The 18,967-nt window shown below is 38.5% G+C and overlaps 1 protein-coding gene across 2 annotated transcripts in view; it reads right to left on the bottom strand.

Moving 5' to 3' along the window:
- The window catches only part of LOC149143208 (paramyosin-like protein), a 477,149-nt gene extending 473,761 nt beyond the window's left edge, over window positions 1-3,388 (bottom strand). Inside the window, exon 1 of one of the 2 annotated variants that reach the window (XM_089448231.1) lies at window positions 2,903-3,388. In XM_089448231.1, the coding sequence (XP_089304357.1) occupies window positions 2,903-3,243 (341 nt within the window). In that variant the 5' untranslated portion in view covers window positions 3,244-3,388. The remainder of the gene's footprint in view (window positions 1-2,902) is intronic. The other variant, XM_089448230.1, reaches the window with a different exon arrangement.
- Between the last annotated feature and the right edge of the window lie 15,579 nt (window positions 3,389-18,967).

An 18,967-nucleotide genomic window follows, 5' to 3' on the forward strand; every position in this document is an offset into this window, starting at 1 on the left:
TGGAGGAGTTGGGGGGCAGAAATTTCTGCAATAACTACAGGTCGGAATTATGTTGCACGGGGGCCCAAATTTCTGCAGTAACTACAGGTCGGAATTATGTTGCAGGTGCAGTTCTGGAAGGACTTGTCTCTGGTTGACTTGATCTGACTTTGACCTAATTGGAAGGTCTCTTTGAAGGGTTGGCTTGGTGTTGGAGGAGGGACTTGGTCTAAGGTTTAGGTTTTTGTTGTCTCATTTGAAGCAGATTCTATAAGAAGAGAAGAGATTGTTTGGGTTTTAACCTTGGAGGGGTTTTGCCCTAGCTTGGAGCCTAATATCTGTGTCCATTGTCTTTATTGTTTTATACTTGATATTTGTTTGATGAAGCAGATCTAATAAAGAAACAAGAGAAGATAAATAAACTTCACAAGCAAGTATTAAGATTAAGGAAAATCTAAAGTAATAAACTGCCATATTGTATTTTCCAACAGTTGCCTTGAGGGTGGGTGCAGGGATGGAAATCACCTTAGGATTTGAATTTGCATGGACCTTGGGCAGCTGAATCGACACATTATGTATGCCTTCTTAAGCATAATGCTATAGTGTTGCAAGATCAGGAAGATGAGCTGAAATGCTCCAGAAATATAACAGCTGGAATGCTAACTACCAAATTAGGGTTTGAAGCCAAAACTAGAAGCCTCAAGTAGAGAAAGGGTATGGTGGTGGAAATTAATTTGGAAGTTAAAAAATCCCCGAAAAACAAGATTTTCTCTAGTTGGATTTATAAAATAAGATTCTTACTAGAGACAATTGTGAGAAGAGAAATTGGAATGGTCCTAGCAGGCGTGTTATTTGGCAGAAGGATGGTGAAACTGTTGATAATCTTTCTGCTTCTTGCCCCTTTACAAAATCAGTTTGCAAAGAGGTGATTCAGGTAGTGAATAGACCACTTTCATGGGATAAAATTTCTCACTGGACTTTTTTGAATTTTGGATTATATGAAAATCAGGCTCAACCAATAAAGCCTTGTCATGCGTTGTGCTATGGTGACTTTGGCTAGCCAGGAACAAAATGATTTTTGAGGAGAAGGAATTGACAATTGCTCTGGTTTCACATAATACTAGATTTTCTTATAGAGAATGCTGGAAGGAACCATCTCAAAATGTGGCTAGGACTTTAAAAGAACCAGGAATTGACTCGTCAGTTCCATGGGGTTCCCTTGATGGGGCTAGTCAAGGTAATCCTAAGTACATGTGGAGCTGGGGCTATCCTTCATTTAAACTCACGTCATAATTTTACTTTGAAATCTGGTGCTGGTCTTGGAACCAACAATAGAACAGAAGTTTACGCTTAGTGGACTTTGTTGAAAACAACTGCAGATCAATGTATAAATCATCTATAAATGTTGGGTGATTCGAAGCTGCTAATGGAATGGGCAATTGGTGAGTGTCAGATTACAAACCTGGCTATAGGACCTAACATGAATAGAGCTCTGCAAGTAAAAAATCCATTTGTTTTCATTTCCTTTTCATATATCATCAGGGAATTCAACTCAAAAGCAAATTTCCTAAGGCAGCTCTCTCTCTCTCTGCAGGAAGGTAGGTACTTTGACAGTGCAAGAATTCAGAAGGGAAGTCCTCTCTTCTGAATTTGTCTTGCACATCTTATAAAAGATTCAGGTGTTAAGGATTAAAGCAGTGAATGTTGAGAGTGTTTCTTCGAGTTTCGTTTTGTTGATTTCAGATGTATTTTATTGAGAGGTGGTCTTAGGAACCTGTACTGTCCACTGGATGACTGTAATAAGTAGCTTTGGATAGGATGGAGACATTTCTGTGTTTTGGACGGGAGCCAGACGGCTGCAATGATGTATAGTTTCATTTCTAGCATGAAATATGAAATATAAAGATTTTTTTACTTGAAAAAAGGGCCTGAAATCTTCATAGTCAAGTAGTATAACTGTGAAACTAGCAAAGCCGTGACAGGCGACCTGCATAAGTGAAAGCAGGGCGCTGTTGTAGCCCCCACCAGGTTTCGATCTTCACGAGTGACAGGCGACCTGGATTAGTGAAAGCAGGGTGCTGTTGTAGCCCCCACCAGGTTTCGATCTTCACGAGAAGTGGCCGCCATGCCACCCACAAAGGAGCCGTTGATCCACCAAGGGCTGTGAAGCTGGGCTATGTGGTTGTATGTCGTAAGCAGCATCCCACCATTTGATAGGTAATGGATGCTCGCTATTGCCATACTAAGGAAGCATTTTGAATTAAAAAACTGTGATAATGGTTCAGAAGTCCACATCTTCACCCCCACCACGTCACCCTCCCCCAACACAAATACACACCTTCACACCCCACCATTGTACAAATGCACACCTCCAACCCGGGAGGATGGATGGTGGCCGCGAAGGTGTGCATTGCCACACAGCACGGTTCAATTCCCAGAAGGGATGAATAAGTGGTTATAATCAGGTGCAGGCCCTTGGTGATTTTGACAGGAGTAACAGTGAAACTATTTCACAACTTCGTCTGAGATCCAAGCAGGCAATATATGATAGCTTGGCAACGCTATTTGGAAGTTGGTATATTCAAGTGGTAAACAGCTATAGGAAATGTAATATTTTTGGCAATGTACGGATGATTTATTTCAATTTAGATAAATACATGTAACAAAGGCGAAACTAGATGTTGCTGCTTTCAATTTTCTCAATTATAAAATGACCAATAGAGTGAATGAGAATGATTGCATGAACTTCGCCTCCTAATTTAGCTGGGATTGTCTTGCATTTACATTTATCGAGCCGGAAATGAAGGTACCCAGCCCCTCCAAAATACTACTGATCTATGTATAATTGTCTATGGAGAATAGAAAAATTGGAATTGGAATTAGAAATGAAGGTTATGTATGCAAAAAGAATGAACTAACTGACATCTTGTCGCCAAGATTTGCATCGTCGTCGTAGAACAAGACGTCGAAATCGATGTCAGCATTGGAAGCAGTGATGCACCAAGCCAGGCCCCCTGTTAGCTTGTCGAATGGAGAGAGAGAGGAAATCCTTGCCCTAAAATATCCTGCATCCAAAAGAAGACCGACAATCTTGTCGAGGAGCTCTCGTCTCTCCTCGTCCTCCTCCATTACAATACCCTGCTTTTGTTCCCACCAAATCCTCCACTGGAAATTCCAATTGCTCGAGGGATCTCCAAGTCCTGCGAAGCAGATGAGCTCGTTATGTGCTCTGCTTCTTTCCTTTTCGGGTTTTTTTTGGATCATGTCATCCGAATTGGCTCCATCTCCCTTTTTCTTCGTATCATGATCGATGGTGCCTCCGTTACAACCCACATGTTCTAGATCTCTGAGTTTTAAATGCTCAGAATATTACTTCAGTTCGACTCCCTACCGCCAATGTGATGAGAGTTTTGAGTAGTTGAGTGACTTTACGGTTTTTTTTAATGGTTTTTATTGTTTTTAGTTTGATTTTTTGGATTTTATTAAGCAGGTATAGGTGGAAAAATTTGAGGTGAAATCTTGATTTATATTATTTACACTGGTTTTTTGACTGTATATATGGATACAACACCCTAAAAAAAGTCCCTAATGCACTTCGATTGTGCATGGGTTACCATAGAACTTTTGATTTCAATAAATTCTTGCCAGATTTTAGATAAATTAGACTAAAAAAACCCATCGGAAAAACTTCCAAAAAATCACACTAAAGACAACTCGTTATCTTTCACCTTGGAGTCACAAAGCTTGGGTCCTATTGATGATTTGCTTTTGCTTCTTACTAATAGCAATCACAAAGCATGGATTTTATTAATGATGTGCTTCACATGGTAGTAATACTTAAGCTAATGTTTGAATGTTTTAATACTAGCACAACCATATTAGTAAATGCATTTAATATACACCAAAAACATCATTTAACAAAAACTCCCTCCATATTTATCAAGCTGAAACGCTCGATTTGTTTGGCCCTTTTTTAATTGAAACTAATACAATCCTTAAACAACAAACAACAAACTATAGTTACAAACGCATATAATAACACAATATTAAATATTATATATATATATATAATATTAATTTGAATAAATCTTATTTATATATATTATCCCATTCAATCTTATAATTTTAATAAATTTTATCAAAAATTTATTTAAAAAACTAAAAAATTAGAACATAAGTGTTTTCAAATATTGTGTTTATGTGGATTTTCAAATTATCACGAGTGAAATATATGGTGGTTGCAGTCTTATTTCCTCGATATCATATTTGAGACATAGGCGTATGGTGGTTAGAACCTAGCCGTTTTCAAAGAAATGCACATATGCATATGGTGGTGAGAAACCCTCCCTTCCATCCGTGTTTTTAAGGTGTTGTTTCCGAAGCGAATGGTTTATTTATTTAATTATTTTTATCAATTTCCAAGACATTCCAGGTCATCCAACGTCATTCAAATATGTACAGTGAATGACGATGAATCTGTACCGTGTTTAGTGGAAGATCTCCACAATAAAACGCCTTGTAATTACTTTCCCTAGTGGAGTTACACAGGCTAGGTCCTACTCACAATATGCTCATGGCTAGTAGTAGTCAAAAGCATAGGCTTTTTTGATGATGTGCTTCTTATTAGTGGTAATACCCATGCTAATGCTTCAGAGGTAATTGTTCCAAGTCTCTGGCTTTTTCAAGTCTCTCACTAAAATACATTGAGATTTTGGGGCAATTTGACATTGTGAAACTCTTCAAGGTATTGGAAAACATTTTAATATATTTATTTTATTAAGTTTTTTTTTTTCAAAAACGAGTGTGATAGTTTTAAGTGGTATGATATGTTAGATTATGTGTAAAAATGGAATAGATGTCAATTATCAATGACTAAAAAAGGTATAGTTATTGATCAGGGGAGGCAGGTGTGAGGGGGGCAATTTTTCACCCCGGAGTGGAATAACAATAAAAGAACAGTTCGATTGGAAACTAGGAGTACTATCCAATAATCTAGTAGAGGCATATGCCTTATTACAAGGAATCCCATTAGCTCGATCAAATCATCTGAGTCGACTTCTCATCATTAGAGAATCTCTAATTATTTTGAGTTGGTTGTTTCTCAACACACCTCCCCAATTTCTATATAAACCACAAGTAATATAAAGGCAATGGTCGATAATTGTTAAGGAGTTGATAGTCTGTAATTGATAGTGGATGGTCATGTTTTGTCCATAAAACATACAATTTATGTATAGAGTGTTTAATCACCCTAGTTTGAAGATTGTATGCTAGTGAGCATTGTAATTTGATGATATAGTGTTTATGGATTATTGTTGAGTCGATGCAGATCTTCTTTATAATTGTAATGTGAACCTGTGTATTATTTTTCCTTGATATTAATGATGATATTCTAAGTTTCATTGTGTAGCAAAGTACTTACATTATAGTTTCCTCTGTAATGTGAATCAATAGGCAGGGCATCCTACTTGGATTGTATTGCAAATTCATTTTCTCCTTAGTTAAAGTAGCTCTTTAGATATAATTGTATTTTTTTTTGCTCAATAGATCAATATTTCCATTCATTATCATTTCAATCTCCTCAATTGTTATGTCATTTATCACAAAGTGTGGATTTCCTAGAGTGGTGAGGTTTTGAAGGTTAAAGAACCAAGGTGCTTCTCAAGGAATCGTAGAATTTTTTATTGCTCTTAATGCCAAAAAAAGGTTTGTTATTGGAGCCCATAATTTTCCTTGTAAACATAAGCCCAATATTCTAATATACCCTACTAGCATTTACCTTTTGCCTAATTGAGTTTTACTTTTCAATTGTGAAGTGTGGATTTCCTTACAGAAGTTAGGCATGAAAGGTTGCAGAATGAAAGTGCTTCTCAAGGAATCATAGAACTCTTTGATTCCATTGATGCCAAACAAACAAAATGTGATTGATGCACATAAAGTACTCTCATAAACATAAGCCCAATGATCCAACACAACTTTTGTACTATTTTACTTTATATTTGTTTGGATTTTATCTTTCAATTACAAGTGTGAAAACCCCCCAATAGAAGTCAGACATTGAAGACTGAAGAACAAAAGTGCTTCTCTAGGAATCACAAAACCATTTGATGCCCTTGATGTGAAACAAAAGATCGTGATCAGTGTTTGTAAAGTGCTCTCAAAACATAAGTCCACAAACCAAATCAACCTCTATAACCTTTTTAATTTTATTGCCCATGTATATCTTAGAAGCAATAGGTTGAAGAAATTATTTCATAGTTTGAGAATCATTTGTACTACTTCTACATATACAATGTTTACAGCCCTAGATTGACAATTGAATGTAACAACAATTAAATTTCTTTACATTTTTATGCCATTGTTGAGGAAATGCTAAAAAATAATCATGGCATTTATGACTCACTTTTACTTTTAATAATTTTCTTACATGCATTTTAAATATACTGAAAAGTGAAAGATTGGTATTATTGCATGAATAAGGAAAAAGATAGCAAAATAATATTTCTAGGAAAGTAACAGGTAGAGTAGTTCCCATCATCCCAAGTCATAACCCTTCATATACTAGCTTATTGGCAGGAAGATCTACAAGAGGAGGATAGACAGAATGGACTCCAACGATACACTTGAAAGCAAGGCCTACAGTGGAAGAAGCAGAAAGTGAGAATGATATTAAAGCCTAAATCTTCTCTAGTAGATCATGTATTGAATGCAACAATTGTATGAGTACCAATAAAGCAATCATAAATTAAGGAGGGATTAAATCCAATCATGGAACCAAAATGTCCCTATCAAGAATATGAGTCTAGCTTGTTAAAGGGTAGAAAAATGGTAGAAGGTGAAGGTGACATGAATTTCAATGGTGAAGGTGAGGCAGATGTGTAAGAAGAAGAGGAGGTCAATTTTGGCTTCCCAATTCTCTACCCCATCACAATACAAAAGAAGAACATCTCTCCATCAGTCTTGTCTCATTTTCATGGTATGGTAATGGAAGACCATGATGATTTTACTTTTGAGTTTGACATTATATGTCATAGCTAATGATGCACCAAAGCTCAAAATTTTCCCTACTACTCTCGAATACTGAGCCTTATGTCGGTTCATGGGGTTGGGAAGAAACACAATTAAAACTTGGGAAGAAATGCATAGGACCTTCCTTAAGAAATATCAATAATATTGGAAAGCTAGAAATATGAGAGAAGAAACTTTCAAAATGACTCAAAAGGAAGAAGAGAGCTTAAAGTATTATCTCAAAAGGTTTTTATATGATCTCCAACATTCCAAACAAAATAGGTTAGATCAAGATACCATCATAACCATATTTTTAAAAGGAATTTTAGAAGAATTTATAAACTTGCTTGATCTAATGGGAATTGGAGATGTTTCTCAACTAACCTTTAATGAAATATGTGGATTATGCAAGAGGTATTCGCGAAGTCAAGCCAAAATTGGTAAGGGATATGAAGACTCTTTTTCCAAAAACTACCAAGTTTTCAACTAATAGAGTAACTAGGGATGAATTGGGGAATCTATTAGAAAAATTCAAATTTGGAATTCTTGGTACTCTTAGTATGTAGTTGGACACATCATATTTTAAAAAGAAATAAGAGGAAGAGAATGCAACCCTCTCTATTTACTTCCCTAGATGTAGAAAGAAACATCCATTGAAATAATGCCCTATGAATAACATTGAAACTTGTGTCATTTGTGTAGAAGTACATTCAACGAAGCATTTCCATTCTCTACTTTGGCTTAAGGAAATCTACTTGGGAGGAAACGAGGCCATGGAACAACTTTTTGTGCTTGCACCAAAGAAACCATAGCAACCTCAAGCCTCGGGTACATGTTCCATTGCTACACCTGAGTTTGCTTCATAATGTTTTGGTCAGAAATATCCATCACAAGTTTGGCACTCTATTATGCCTTGGAAAGCATAGCCCCAACAACAAACTCCAAACCTTCCTGAGCAAGAAGGTTGGTGAGGATAGAGTTATGGGAACATGCTTGCTTACTCTTATCTTATGCAACCACCACATCAACCATATCCCCAATGATCATACCCTTCATAGTCCCAACAAGCACAACCACCACAAGTTGCAACACCTCAACAGTTATAGCTTCCACCCTCTCAATCTTCAAGACCAACAAAAATACCTACTTAGCTGATCAATAATCCAAATGCTAAACTAACTCAGCCTATTTTTAATGCTAAGTTATAACCCTTTCCCACCTATCTAGTTACTCCAATAGGACTACAATGTAACAAACCCCAAAATCATACCAAAAAATAAATAAATAGTATTTCATGGGAACATTGTTTTATTGTCTACATTTCAGAAGACTTCTAATCATTATTGGACATGAATTCCATACACATTATGAACTAGAATGATGATTCAATATTCTTTCATCCATTCCCTTGGCTAGGTTTGATCTTTTTATATTATATTTAACTTTCTTGTCATTATTCCTATAAATCTTCAAAGGTGGAGTACTATGCAAAAGGGTTTTGTTTTATAAGTCATTGTGACTTTGGTTTATTACTAATAATTAACACTATTTTCTATCTCTACATTATATAAAAATTTGGTGTTTCCTACATCAATATGGGATTTCACAACTATCAACTCAGGCCTTTCCTAGTTTATATACTCACAATGATTGCTTACACTTCATGTTTTTAGATGAAACATACCCTATGATCGAACTTACACCATCACAATATAATACATGTTAGTTTGTTCAATACTTGGGAATTCTTGTATATATATCTTAATCAAAGGTTCTTAATATAAGTTTCTCTACTTTAATTTTCATTTCCATGTTGTATACTATAAGTGTTATAATTCTTGACTCTTCCAATGGATGTGGCACATAGCTCCATGAACACATGCCTCTCTATGGCTTTGACATGCAAGCTCAAACATATGTTAGCATCAATGGTGGATATCAAACCCTAAAATATCTACTATGTGCATTGATTAGGGTTTTCTCGTGGCCTCAAAAGACTATTATGATCATCGACTTGTCCATTTGTTCATTCATTTGTTTTCAAGCAGAGCTCCGACACTCTACAACTAAACCTACCATGGTTTATTGACGTTACCATGTCTGTAATAAACGAAGAACCTTAGTGTTATAGACATTTTTGGGCACTGCAACCCCAATCATACATGTCCATAAACCAAGGGCTCCTAAGTCCCTACAAGTGTTGCTTCACACCCTAAAGGAACAAGGTCAGCTGATTACATCATCTCCTAGAAGTTCTCCACAAAAAATGCTCAGAACTGGTCAAAGCTGGACCATACAGACTGCCCAGTGCAGAGGGTGCGATGCATCTCACCTGCTCAGTGTAAAAGGTGCGATGCATACTGAAAAGCCCTTTTGTAGGGTGCGATGGGCGAGAGTAGACAAATGGCAGAGACAGTTTGCAAGGTGGATCGTCATGGAATCTTCCAGAAACTTCTCTTGTGACACTTGCCTCTCTGAATTCGCCCAGGGATGAGTAAGAGATCATCAAACTCCAAGTGGAATCAAGAACTATCAGAGAGAGGACACTAATCAAAATCCTAGAAGCTGACTCACCCCCTGCAATCATCTATAAATGGATCCCTCATCCCAGAGGTCCAGAGGCTAGAATTTTGTATCTTGTAAGGAAGTGTTGTTGGTTTCTTGGTGGAATATCATAGTGTTGGGTGATCTAAGCTTTTCATGAGATAAAGAAAGGCTTTCATGCTGGGAGGATGACGTTGGGTCAGAATAATTGGTTGTAATCCTCTTTGCTATTCTTTATATTAATAAAGCTATTCAAGTTTTCCTCCACATTCTTGTATGTTTGATGATATATGCATTTGTGTGGTCAATATATATCTGCTCCTGTATTGTTTATGATTTTAGATCTCTGTTCTTCGATAGTATTATGCTGCTTTGATTCCACAGGTGCTCTTTGAAACTGGGTAGACGAAAGAAAAGCGGCAAGGATCTGTCAGAAGGGAGAAGAACCAAGTGCAAGACTGAGGTTGGTGTCTTTTGTTCCCCTCTTATCTACTTCTCATAAAGGAAAGCGAAAGTAGTTTTAGTTTGTTTGTTTCTAAGATAGCTACCAGTCTTAGTGGGACTAGCAGCTCCGAGTGGACACTAGATTTCCCGATAACAAAATGGCGACTCCACTGGGGAACGAATAGGTTGTTTGCTTCTCTATATTTGTTTGTTTTATAAACTTACAGACGGAGCCTGAAGTCAAGCCAGCTAACCTTCGAACTGCATTTGTTATGCAAGTGTAAAGTAGATCAATGTTACTTCAGCCTATCTCCGGGTTTTGTTTATAAACTGAACAACTGATTTGCAAACATCCTAATTGCCCTAGTGGTGGCTCCAGTAACCTCATTAGATCAGCCCCTGTGATTTCTATTTATTGAATATCATTAGCTCAGCCTAAATCCCCGAACTAAGCTGCAAACTGTGACCCAGAACCAAGTTGAAGTCTCGTCCCTGGACCATCGCACTTTCTCCTCTTGGGAATCTGGATGCATCGCACCTCCTATGTGCAGTAGGTGCGCTGCATCGCACTTTCCCTGTGTTGCAAGTGCGCTGATCAGACAAGACCTCTTCTGCTCTCAGATTTTGGTTTCTGTGTTCACTCTCTTCAGCTTTATTCAGGAGTTTTGCTGTCTGTGATCAGTATACCACTGTAGAAACTCCCTTCCTTTGCATGATTCCACCTCCTTAGTACAAAGAATTGTGAATGTTTTTATGTATTGTGCACCATTTACAGTTCTCTTTTACAAAAATTAGCATAATCAAACTGTCGTATTTTGATTTGGAAGTGTTGCAAGTGTCGTTTTCAGTCAAAGAAAAGAATTCTATTGTTCTTGATGGTCGATTATACAATTACTCTTGTATTTGATTTGAATTAGTAGTTTTTCAAGTGTCGAAAGCAGTTTTCAATTCAAAATAGCAAAGTGTCGTCATTATCTTCCTTTCGTTTTTGAAGAGAAATTTGTTAGTACTGTCGCTTTGAAAAGATAATTCAGATTTGTACTTAGCATTCTTCTTGTCATTCACACATTAAGAAAGCTGAAAACAAATACATGCATGTGCATTTGCATTTAGACTGCTTGTTGGTTTGATTTAGGATAGTGCATCTAGTGTGTGCTCTCTACTCTATGTTGAAAGAATATCATCTCTCTTTCTTTAGTAGCTAGGATTTTCATTGCAAAAAGAAGATTAAACGATTGTTTATCATCTTAGATTGCATTTTAGGAATTGTATATCTACATCATGCAGCGAACCTAAAAGGCAAATTTCTTAAGAAAGATCAACCATAAAATAAATTTAATGAACATAAAAACGCTTTGGAACCTAACGCACAACATCTAGAAGTCTAGGCTAGAGACGTATTCCGGTGTTGTAAAGCCTGGTAACTGTCACTTTCATTGTTAGTTGGTTGATTCCTTCTCTTTGAGACGACAAGTGCCAGTACGAACTTGTGCTCCCATGTACTGTCGAGTATATATTGGGAGACCACAATAGGCTATATCCTTTATCCATAGGAAGCCGTGTCTGTCACCCTATCGATCGCAATGCACTGAACACAGCATTCGGGAAGATTGACTGCCGTACCGTAAAAAGTATTCTGCAGTTTTGCGATTGGTTTGGTAATCCCTCTGTCTATATTTCCAGAGTAGTCTCTTTCGTTCCTTTTTAGACTCCTTAAAGGGAAAGGTCCATCTGAGCACTTGTCACTTCAGGCTCATTAAAAATCGAAGGCGACTAGAGTCATCTTTTGTTTTTTATCGACTCTTAAAAATTGAAAAAACAATTTGTGTCAAAGCGTCATAATATTTATTTTAATTGGAATAACGTCATTGTTCCCTCATTGGTCTTAGAAGTTAGTCTCCCTTCATCGCAAGTTCTTGTAGAATCGCTAGGAAATCTTTTGGATAGACTAGATATGTCTGAACAACCGTCGACATCTAGGACTGTGTCATCCAACGTAGCAGTGGCATAGCCTCCTGCTGCTACTCCAATGATGTTCGTCGGTATACCATCTGTCCCAGCAAGTTATCAACAACAAGCCGGAGTCCAATCAAGGATTGTTTCGACGACATGGTTAGTTCCTATTTCTTCATCCGGATTCTCATCTGGTATTTCTTATGTTGAAACTCAAAAAATTGATCCAATGTGTCTTCAAAGGCCAATCTACACTTTAAGTACTGGATTGCCACCATATGGGGGATAGTATGCCCTTTCATTGTTCCCTCCCAGAGAACAACCATATGGGAGTTTACAACAAAGTTCAGGTCAAACTGGAATGACATCCAGCGGTTGGGTACCAATACTGCCTCAACAACCAAGTATTGTATATTCAATGCAACCAATCCATCCTGTGTCGAATATTCCCACTATACCTGCTATGGTGACTACATCGCAAGTACAAGCACTACCTGTTGTATGTCAACCCCAAGTTTCTCAGGTTGCAATACAACAACCTCTCGTCTCAGCGATTCAATCACAACCTCAGGTTAGTGCCTCCTTATCTGGAGCGACTCAGGCTCAAAAAAGTACTATGACTCCTCATCTTGGTCAATCATCCAGTATTGGACAACAAAAAATGGTCCACAACCATGGCTGGTTCAATCTCAACAACCGCAATTCCAGGAAACATATGAAGGACCTGAGCAACAAGTCTTTGTAAGTAATGGGCAACCGCATTTCCAAAGCGGTTATCAACAACCATAATATAATGGTTATGCCCATCAACCTTATCAAAGTTACCAGCATCAAATACATTATGCTGGTATGCAAAGACCCACTGCTCAAGCGATTCCATCTTATCCTGGGTATGCTTCGCCTAACCTGAATCAACAGTTGCCCTTTGTAGCAACTCTAGAATTACCAGATCTAAACCGGCTGACGAATGATCTAATTGCTTACGCCCCTTGGTGGCCGGCGATTCCGTATAAACTTTCGTCAGATATTCCTAAATTTAATGGAAATCTAGGTGAAGACCCGTCGAATCATGTGATGACCTTTCATCTGTGGTGTTCATCCAACACTCTCAACGATGATTCGATCAGGCTTCACCTTTTTCAGCGAACGTTAACTGGTCCGGCAACAAAATGGCATATCGAATTACCTAGAGCTTCATTCGATAACTTCAACACCCTAGCCATAACCTTTTTAACCCATTTTCAGTTACCCATAAGGTACGAAATAGGAACAGAGCTTCTTACCAACTTCAAATAGACAACGGCCACTCAAATATCTAATCATATTCATGAGTGGTCACGTCGTCGTAGAATGGTGAAAACATATGTTCCTGATCAGCTGCTAGTTGAATGGTTTATTAAGTCATTATTACCTTCTATTACGAAAGATGTGGCAAAGGGAGGAGTCGTCACTGAAGAGCAAGTAATTGCTCGTGCACAATATCTAGACTTGATCTATACTCAGTCTGGCACGCTCTACGATAAAATCCCTGATGCTCCTAGACCGGAATTCTCCGTTCCTCCCCCTCCTAAATCAAGCAAAGACTCTCATGCCGGCGATGGCGTGATAGGTGCGACTAGCATGAAAACCGTAAAGGCTACATCAAAGAAGGCCCGTACGGTTTCAAGTCAAAATGCAAATGAAGAACTTCTCGCCTCAAAGGTAAATGCCGTGTCGACTGACAAAGGCAAAGAACCGAAGCAACCAGGAGGCAAGAAGAAAAAGAAAGGGAAAAAGAAGAAGCAGGATGGGTCACCTCCTGAAAAATCTTCTGAAAACCCTACTGGGCAAAAGAAACCTCATTATCCATGTTTCATATGCGACGATGAGCATTTCACGAAAGATTGTCCACATAAAGCTAAGTTTATGAAATTTTTAAAAACTTCAAATACCCCGGTGATGTTGACTAATCCGTTTCCGAGCCCAGAAATAAACCTGGTTGCTAGTGATCGTGCTTCCCCATCCCAAGCACTTATGTTGTCCATTTCAAAACAGCAAAATGATGCTTTGATATCGACAAGGAATAAAGATTACAGGAATCCACAGTTGTCGAACAACAAGGCTAATGATCAACCTAGTAGTTCGACAACAACTTTGCCCGAAGTTGTGCCACCCATGATTCCCGAGCTAACGATAAAACTGCCAAAGGGAGTAGTACACAAATCGACATTTAATCCTCGTGCCAGAGAAGCACAGAATTATAATATAGTAGAGGACCTGGCCCAATCGTCGTCCGCTATGTCGACACTTGAGGTACTGCAAAATTGCCCCTCCCAGAAGCAGGCTTTATTATCAGCAATAGGTGGGATTGACCCAACGGATTCCAATCTTGTGGCCTTTAATCACAAAGGATATGACCCTCAGTTACCAGCTCAACTAGCTTTCCTTAATCAAGTGAAAGCCCTCAACAAAATTGTTCATCGAACAATTATTGATGAAGGGGCATCTACATGTATTATGTCGATGAGTTGCTGGAAAAATTTAGGTTCACCACCCTTGTTGCGATCGTCAACGACGTTAAAAATGTTCGATGGAAGAACATACACTCCGTATGGGATATTAAGCAAGTTGAAAGTTGAACTGGGGGGCAAAACAATAGAAATTGACGTTGAAGTTATCGATGGAAACCTCGATTATAATATCCTACTGGGAAGGCCCTGGATTTATGCTATGGCTGCTGTTGTGTCAACTTACTTTAGAAAGATTGCATTTCCCTTTCAAGGAGGAATTACAATCATTGATCAACAAACCTTTCTCCCCAACAGTTCTCAAGTTACCGGAAGCATTCCATTGATCCATGGAAGCTCTCAATCACTTCAAAATATCGGAGTAGGTCTCCTAAAAGACCCTTCCTTAATGGGGACTTTTGCCCTTCCGCCTCCAAGTAATCTGGCAGAAGTGGCCACAGTGGAAACCTGTCACTTGATATCTTCTACATCAACAAAGATGAAGAAGAACTCTGAACATTTTGATAGTGTGGATCACCGTGAAGCATTGCCTCCAAGCCCTACCATAGCTACATCATCTGACGATCAATTCAGTGATGTCGTACATTATGTACTGGGGGCATTGGAACCAGATCTTTCCTTCATGACCCCTTATGAGTTGTGATCAAAGGTCACCATGAGGATAGTTCTTTTACTGTGTCAACCTCATTAAAAAATGAAACAACTCCCTTTCCAAATCGAGTCTTTGATTACGATCTCGTAAAATCCAAGTCGATTCTTTCAAAGATCTCGAAGGTAAACCTTCATTCCAACCACCGCGTTGAATGCAATGAAGCTTGGGGGGCATGCACCTCGATTTGCGTCATTATGCTGGGGGCATGCGAACTTATAACAAGCATAGTTTTTCGTTTCAAGCTTGTGTAAACATGAAACTAAATCTGAGCATATGTTGTCGCATGGTTCAAGCTAATTAAAAAATAAACCAGGCCACGAGCAATATTACCGCAGGGTTCAAGCTCGTTAAAAAATAAACCTGCCACGGGCAGTTTTTATGTGGAGTTCAAGCTGGTTAAAAATTAAACGTAAGCAATGAGCAAATGTTTCTCCCAGAGTTTAAGCTCATTAAAAAATGAACCAATTTCCTGTAAATAACCATTGTGACTGCATTATCATCAACTTTTGAGCCCTGGTCGTGTTCCTACCATCACTCCACTCTGTTTTAGCTGATCATTCACCTCCATTTGATTGTTTACCCCTTTTGAGGAACAACTGCGAAGAGTGATCCTGTTAGCCGTCCTTGTGACACTGCCGTGATTGGAAAATTCCAAACCTTACCTGGAATCAGCGGCTACCTGAAATTATCACTCGTTCCTCAAAAGACGAGTCTCCTTTAAGCTCTTTTCATCTGGCTCGTAAAATATGAAAAGATTTCCGAGCAATTAGCCTCTCCAGCTCATTAAAGCTACCGAAAGTGCTATCCCTCCTCTAGATTTTAATCTTTTTGGACCTGAGGGATTATTACACAAAAAGATCGAGCGCTTGTTTTGTTCGGCTCATTAAAACTACCGAAAATTTATCCCTTTCGTATTATTTTATACTTTTTCAGACTTAAGGGATTATATGATGAAAAAGGATTATTGGAGTTTCCTTTACGTCCATTTCAGACTCTCTAAAATTGAAAAGGACCGAGTTATCTTTGTCGTTAAACTCGTTAAAACCAAATAGCGACAAACTTGTCCATATAGACAAGAATTAGTTTCACTTTCGCTAGGCTCGTTAAAACATAGCGACGGGTTTGCCCGAAGGGAAAATTATAGAACAAGCACATGTTATCCTCCTCAAGCTTGAAAAAAATAAAGAGGTACTGGTCAGCAATGACTGGGGAAAAATTGGGAAGAAAACTTGAAGAAACTTTATTGGTAGCAAGTCGCTCTTGAACATGACACTTTCACTCCACATCCGAGTCGGGTTGGGTTATTCCGTTCACCGGTCATATCACCATTGGTCCATTGCACCATCCATATTTGGGGTTAACGCTACCAATCCATGTCAGTGTCGCCGGTATGTTCAAGAGAAGTCACTCAGAGAATTCACTTGTGTCTCATCCGCTGCAATACATTCACGCTCCATTCTTTCATGACCGCCACCCTAAACCCTGTATCATCAGATCATTTTCACCTCCAAAAATCATTTACTCCGTTCCGTGTCGTAGATGTGGGATTCGTTAAGGCCCTCCTACGACGGGTTGCTTCTTGTCGACATTAGCTCATTATCCAAGAAGTCGACTTAGGAACAACCCTTTCAGTACTTTGAAGCTTGCATGCCTCAATGGCAAGTTTCTCACTTCTGGCGACAAGTTTACATCAATGGCCTTCGACCGAAAGATTTTGCGTGGTGTTCGACGCCAAGTCCCTTTTTCACACCACGCGAATTGTACTGTAGTACCTTGAGGGTCATCATCATTATCGATGATTCCTCTCGCGCCTGTTAACAGCTTACATCATTGGCTGGTAATCAGGCGATTTCTTTCCATGTTCGGCTTCAGAACATCTTTCACATGGATCGACTTGTACTCCGAGTGAAGATTGGACGAGTTTGAAGACCCCGGATCTAGTTTCATCCATCCGGGCTGTGATATATTCAGGAAAATAAAGACATCAAATGTACATCATTGCTACACAGATGATCATCTGAATCAAAGGATGATGGCTCTATCAGAATCATCAGTCTGCCACACAGACGGTTGTCTGTCTTATGTACATGAAAATGAATTTATAAAGTTGAGCATGGGAATGCCCGCCTCAGCTAGATCATGAAAAATATTATGAAGATAATGTATTGTATTGTATCTTATTACAGGTCGCCTTCCAGCTCGAAAAAACTTCGGATCCTCATGATAAAGCATTTCACCCGACATCAAAAGATTAACGACCTCATGCTTTAGGGGCAACTGTTATAGACATTTTTGGGCACTGCAATCCCAATCATACATGTCCATAAACCAAGGGCTCCTAAGTCCCTAAAAGTGTTGCTTCACACCCTAAAGGAACAAGGTCAGCTGATTACATCATCTCCCAGAAGTTCTCCACAGAAAACTGCTCAGAACTGGTTAAAGCTGGACCATACAGACTGCCCAATGCAGAGGGTGTGATGCATCTCACCTGCTCAGTGTAAAAGGTGCGATGCATACTGAAAAGCCCTTCTGTAGGGTGCGATGGGCGAGAGTAGACAAATGGCAGAGACAGTTTGCAAGGTGGATCGTCATGGAATCTTCCAGAAACTTCTCCTATGACACTTGCCTCTTTGAATTCGCCCAGGGATGAGTAAGAGATCATCAATCTCCAAGTGGAATCAAGAACTATCAGAGAGAGGACACTAATCAAAATCCTAGAAGCTGACTCACCCCCTGCAATCATATATATATGGATCCCTCATCCCAGAGATCTAGAGGTTGGAATTTTGTATCTTGTAAGGAAGTGTTGTTGGTTTCTTGGTGGAATATCATAGTGTTGGGTGATATAAGCTTTTCATGAGGTGAAGAAGGGCTTTCATGCTGGGAGGATGACGCTGGGTTAGAACAATTGGTTGTAATCCTCTTTGCTATTCTTGATATTAATAAAGCTATTCAAGTTTTCCTCCACATTCTTGTATGTTTGATGATATATGCATTTGTGTGGTCAATATATATCCGGTCTTGTATTGTTTATGATTGTAGATCTCTGTTCTTCGATAGTATTATGCTGCTTTGATTCCACAGGTGCTCTTTGAAGCTGGGTAGACGAAAGAAAAGCGGCAAGGATCTGTCAGAAGGGAGAGGAACCAAGCGCAAGACTGAGGTTGGTGTCCTTTGTTCCCCTCTTATCTGCTTCTCATTAAGGAAAGCAAAAGTAGTTTTAGTTTGTTTGTTTCTAAGATAGCTACCAGTCTTAGTGGGACTAGCAGCTCCGAGTGAACACTAGATTTCCCGATAACACTTAGCTCCTGCAAACCTTCCTTCATTAATCTTCCAAAACAAACTTGTGCTTCTAAGTATTTCCAATCTCTTATGGGGCTTCATTTGAGGTAATTTTTTTTTCATTTCCGACAAAGAGTTTTACATTTATAATCATTTTCTTTTAAAATCATTGTTATTTTTTTCTTAGTATGGACTCATTTATTTCATCATTTTGCTTGCAGGGATAATCAAGGGTTTTTAACCTATTTTTGCTTTCGTTTTCCAAGTTAGGTCATTGAACATAAATTAAACTTCGAAGGTTTTTGTGAATTTCTTTACCAATGGTGAAATGATGTCATTCCCGCGATTCATATTTTAATAGGTAATTACTATGGTTATTGTTTGTTGATTTTGTTGTTACTAATGTTTTACAAGATTAAATTACCAGGGTTTAATCGTAGTGACTTCTTTGTAAGTATATCCAAGTTCCTATGGCAACTAACATACTTGGCTTTGGTTTTTATTCTCCATAGATTTTTTCGTTTTAGGCTCTTTTGGAGAACGACTTACCTCTGTTCAAGTAAATTCATAATGATGGGAATGTTCTTGTTGGCCCTCA

This window comes from Pinus tabuliformis, chromosome X (assembly GCF_031772625.1).
Source record: "Pinus tabuliformis cultivar Carrire ecotype Pingquan chromosome X, CPIR1, whole genome shotgun sequence".
NCBI classification, from domain to species: domain Eukaryota; kingdom Viridiplantae; phylum Streptophyta; class Pinopsida; order Pinales; family Pinaceae; genus Pinus; species Pinus tabuliformis.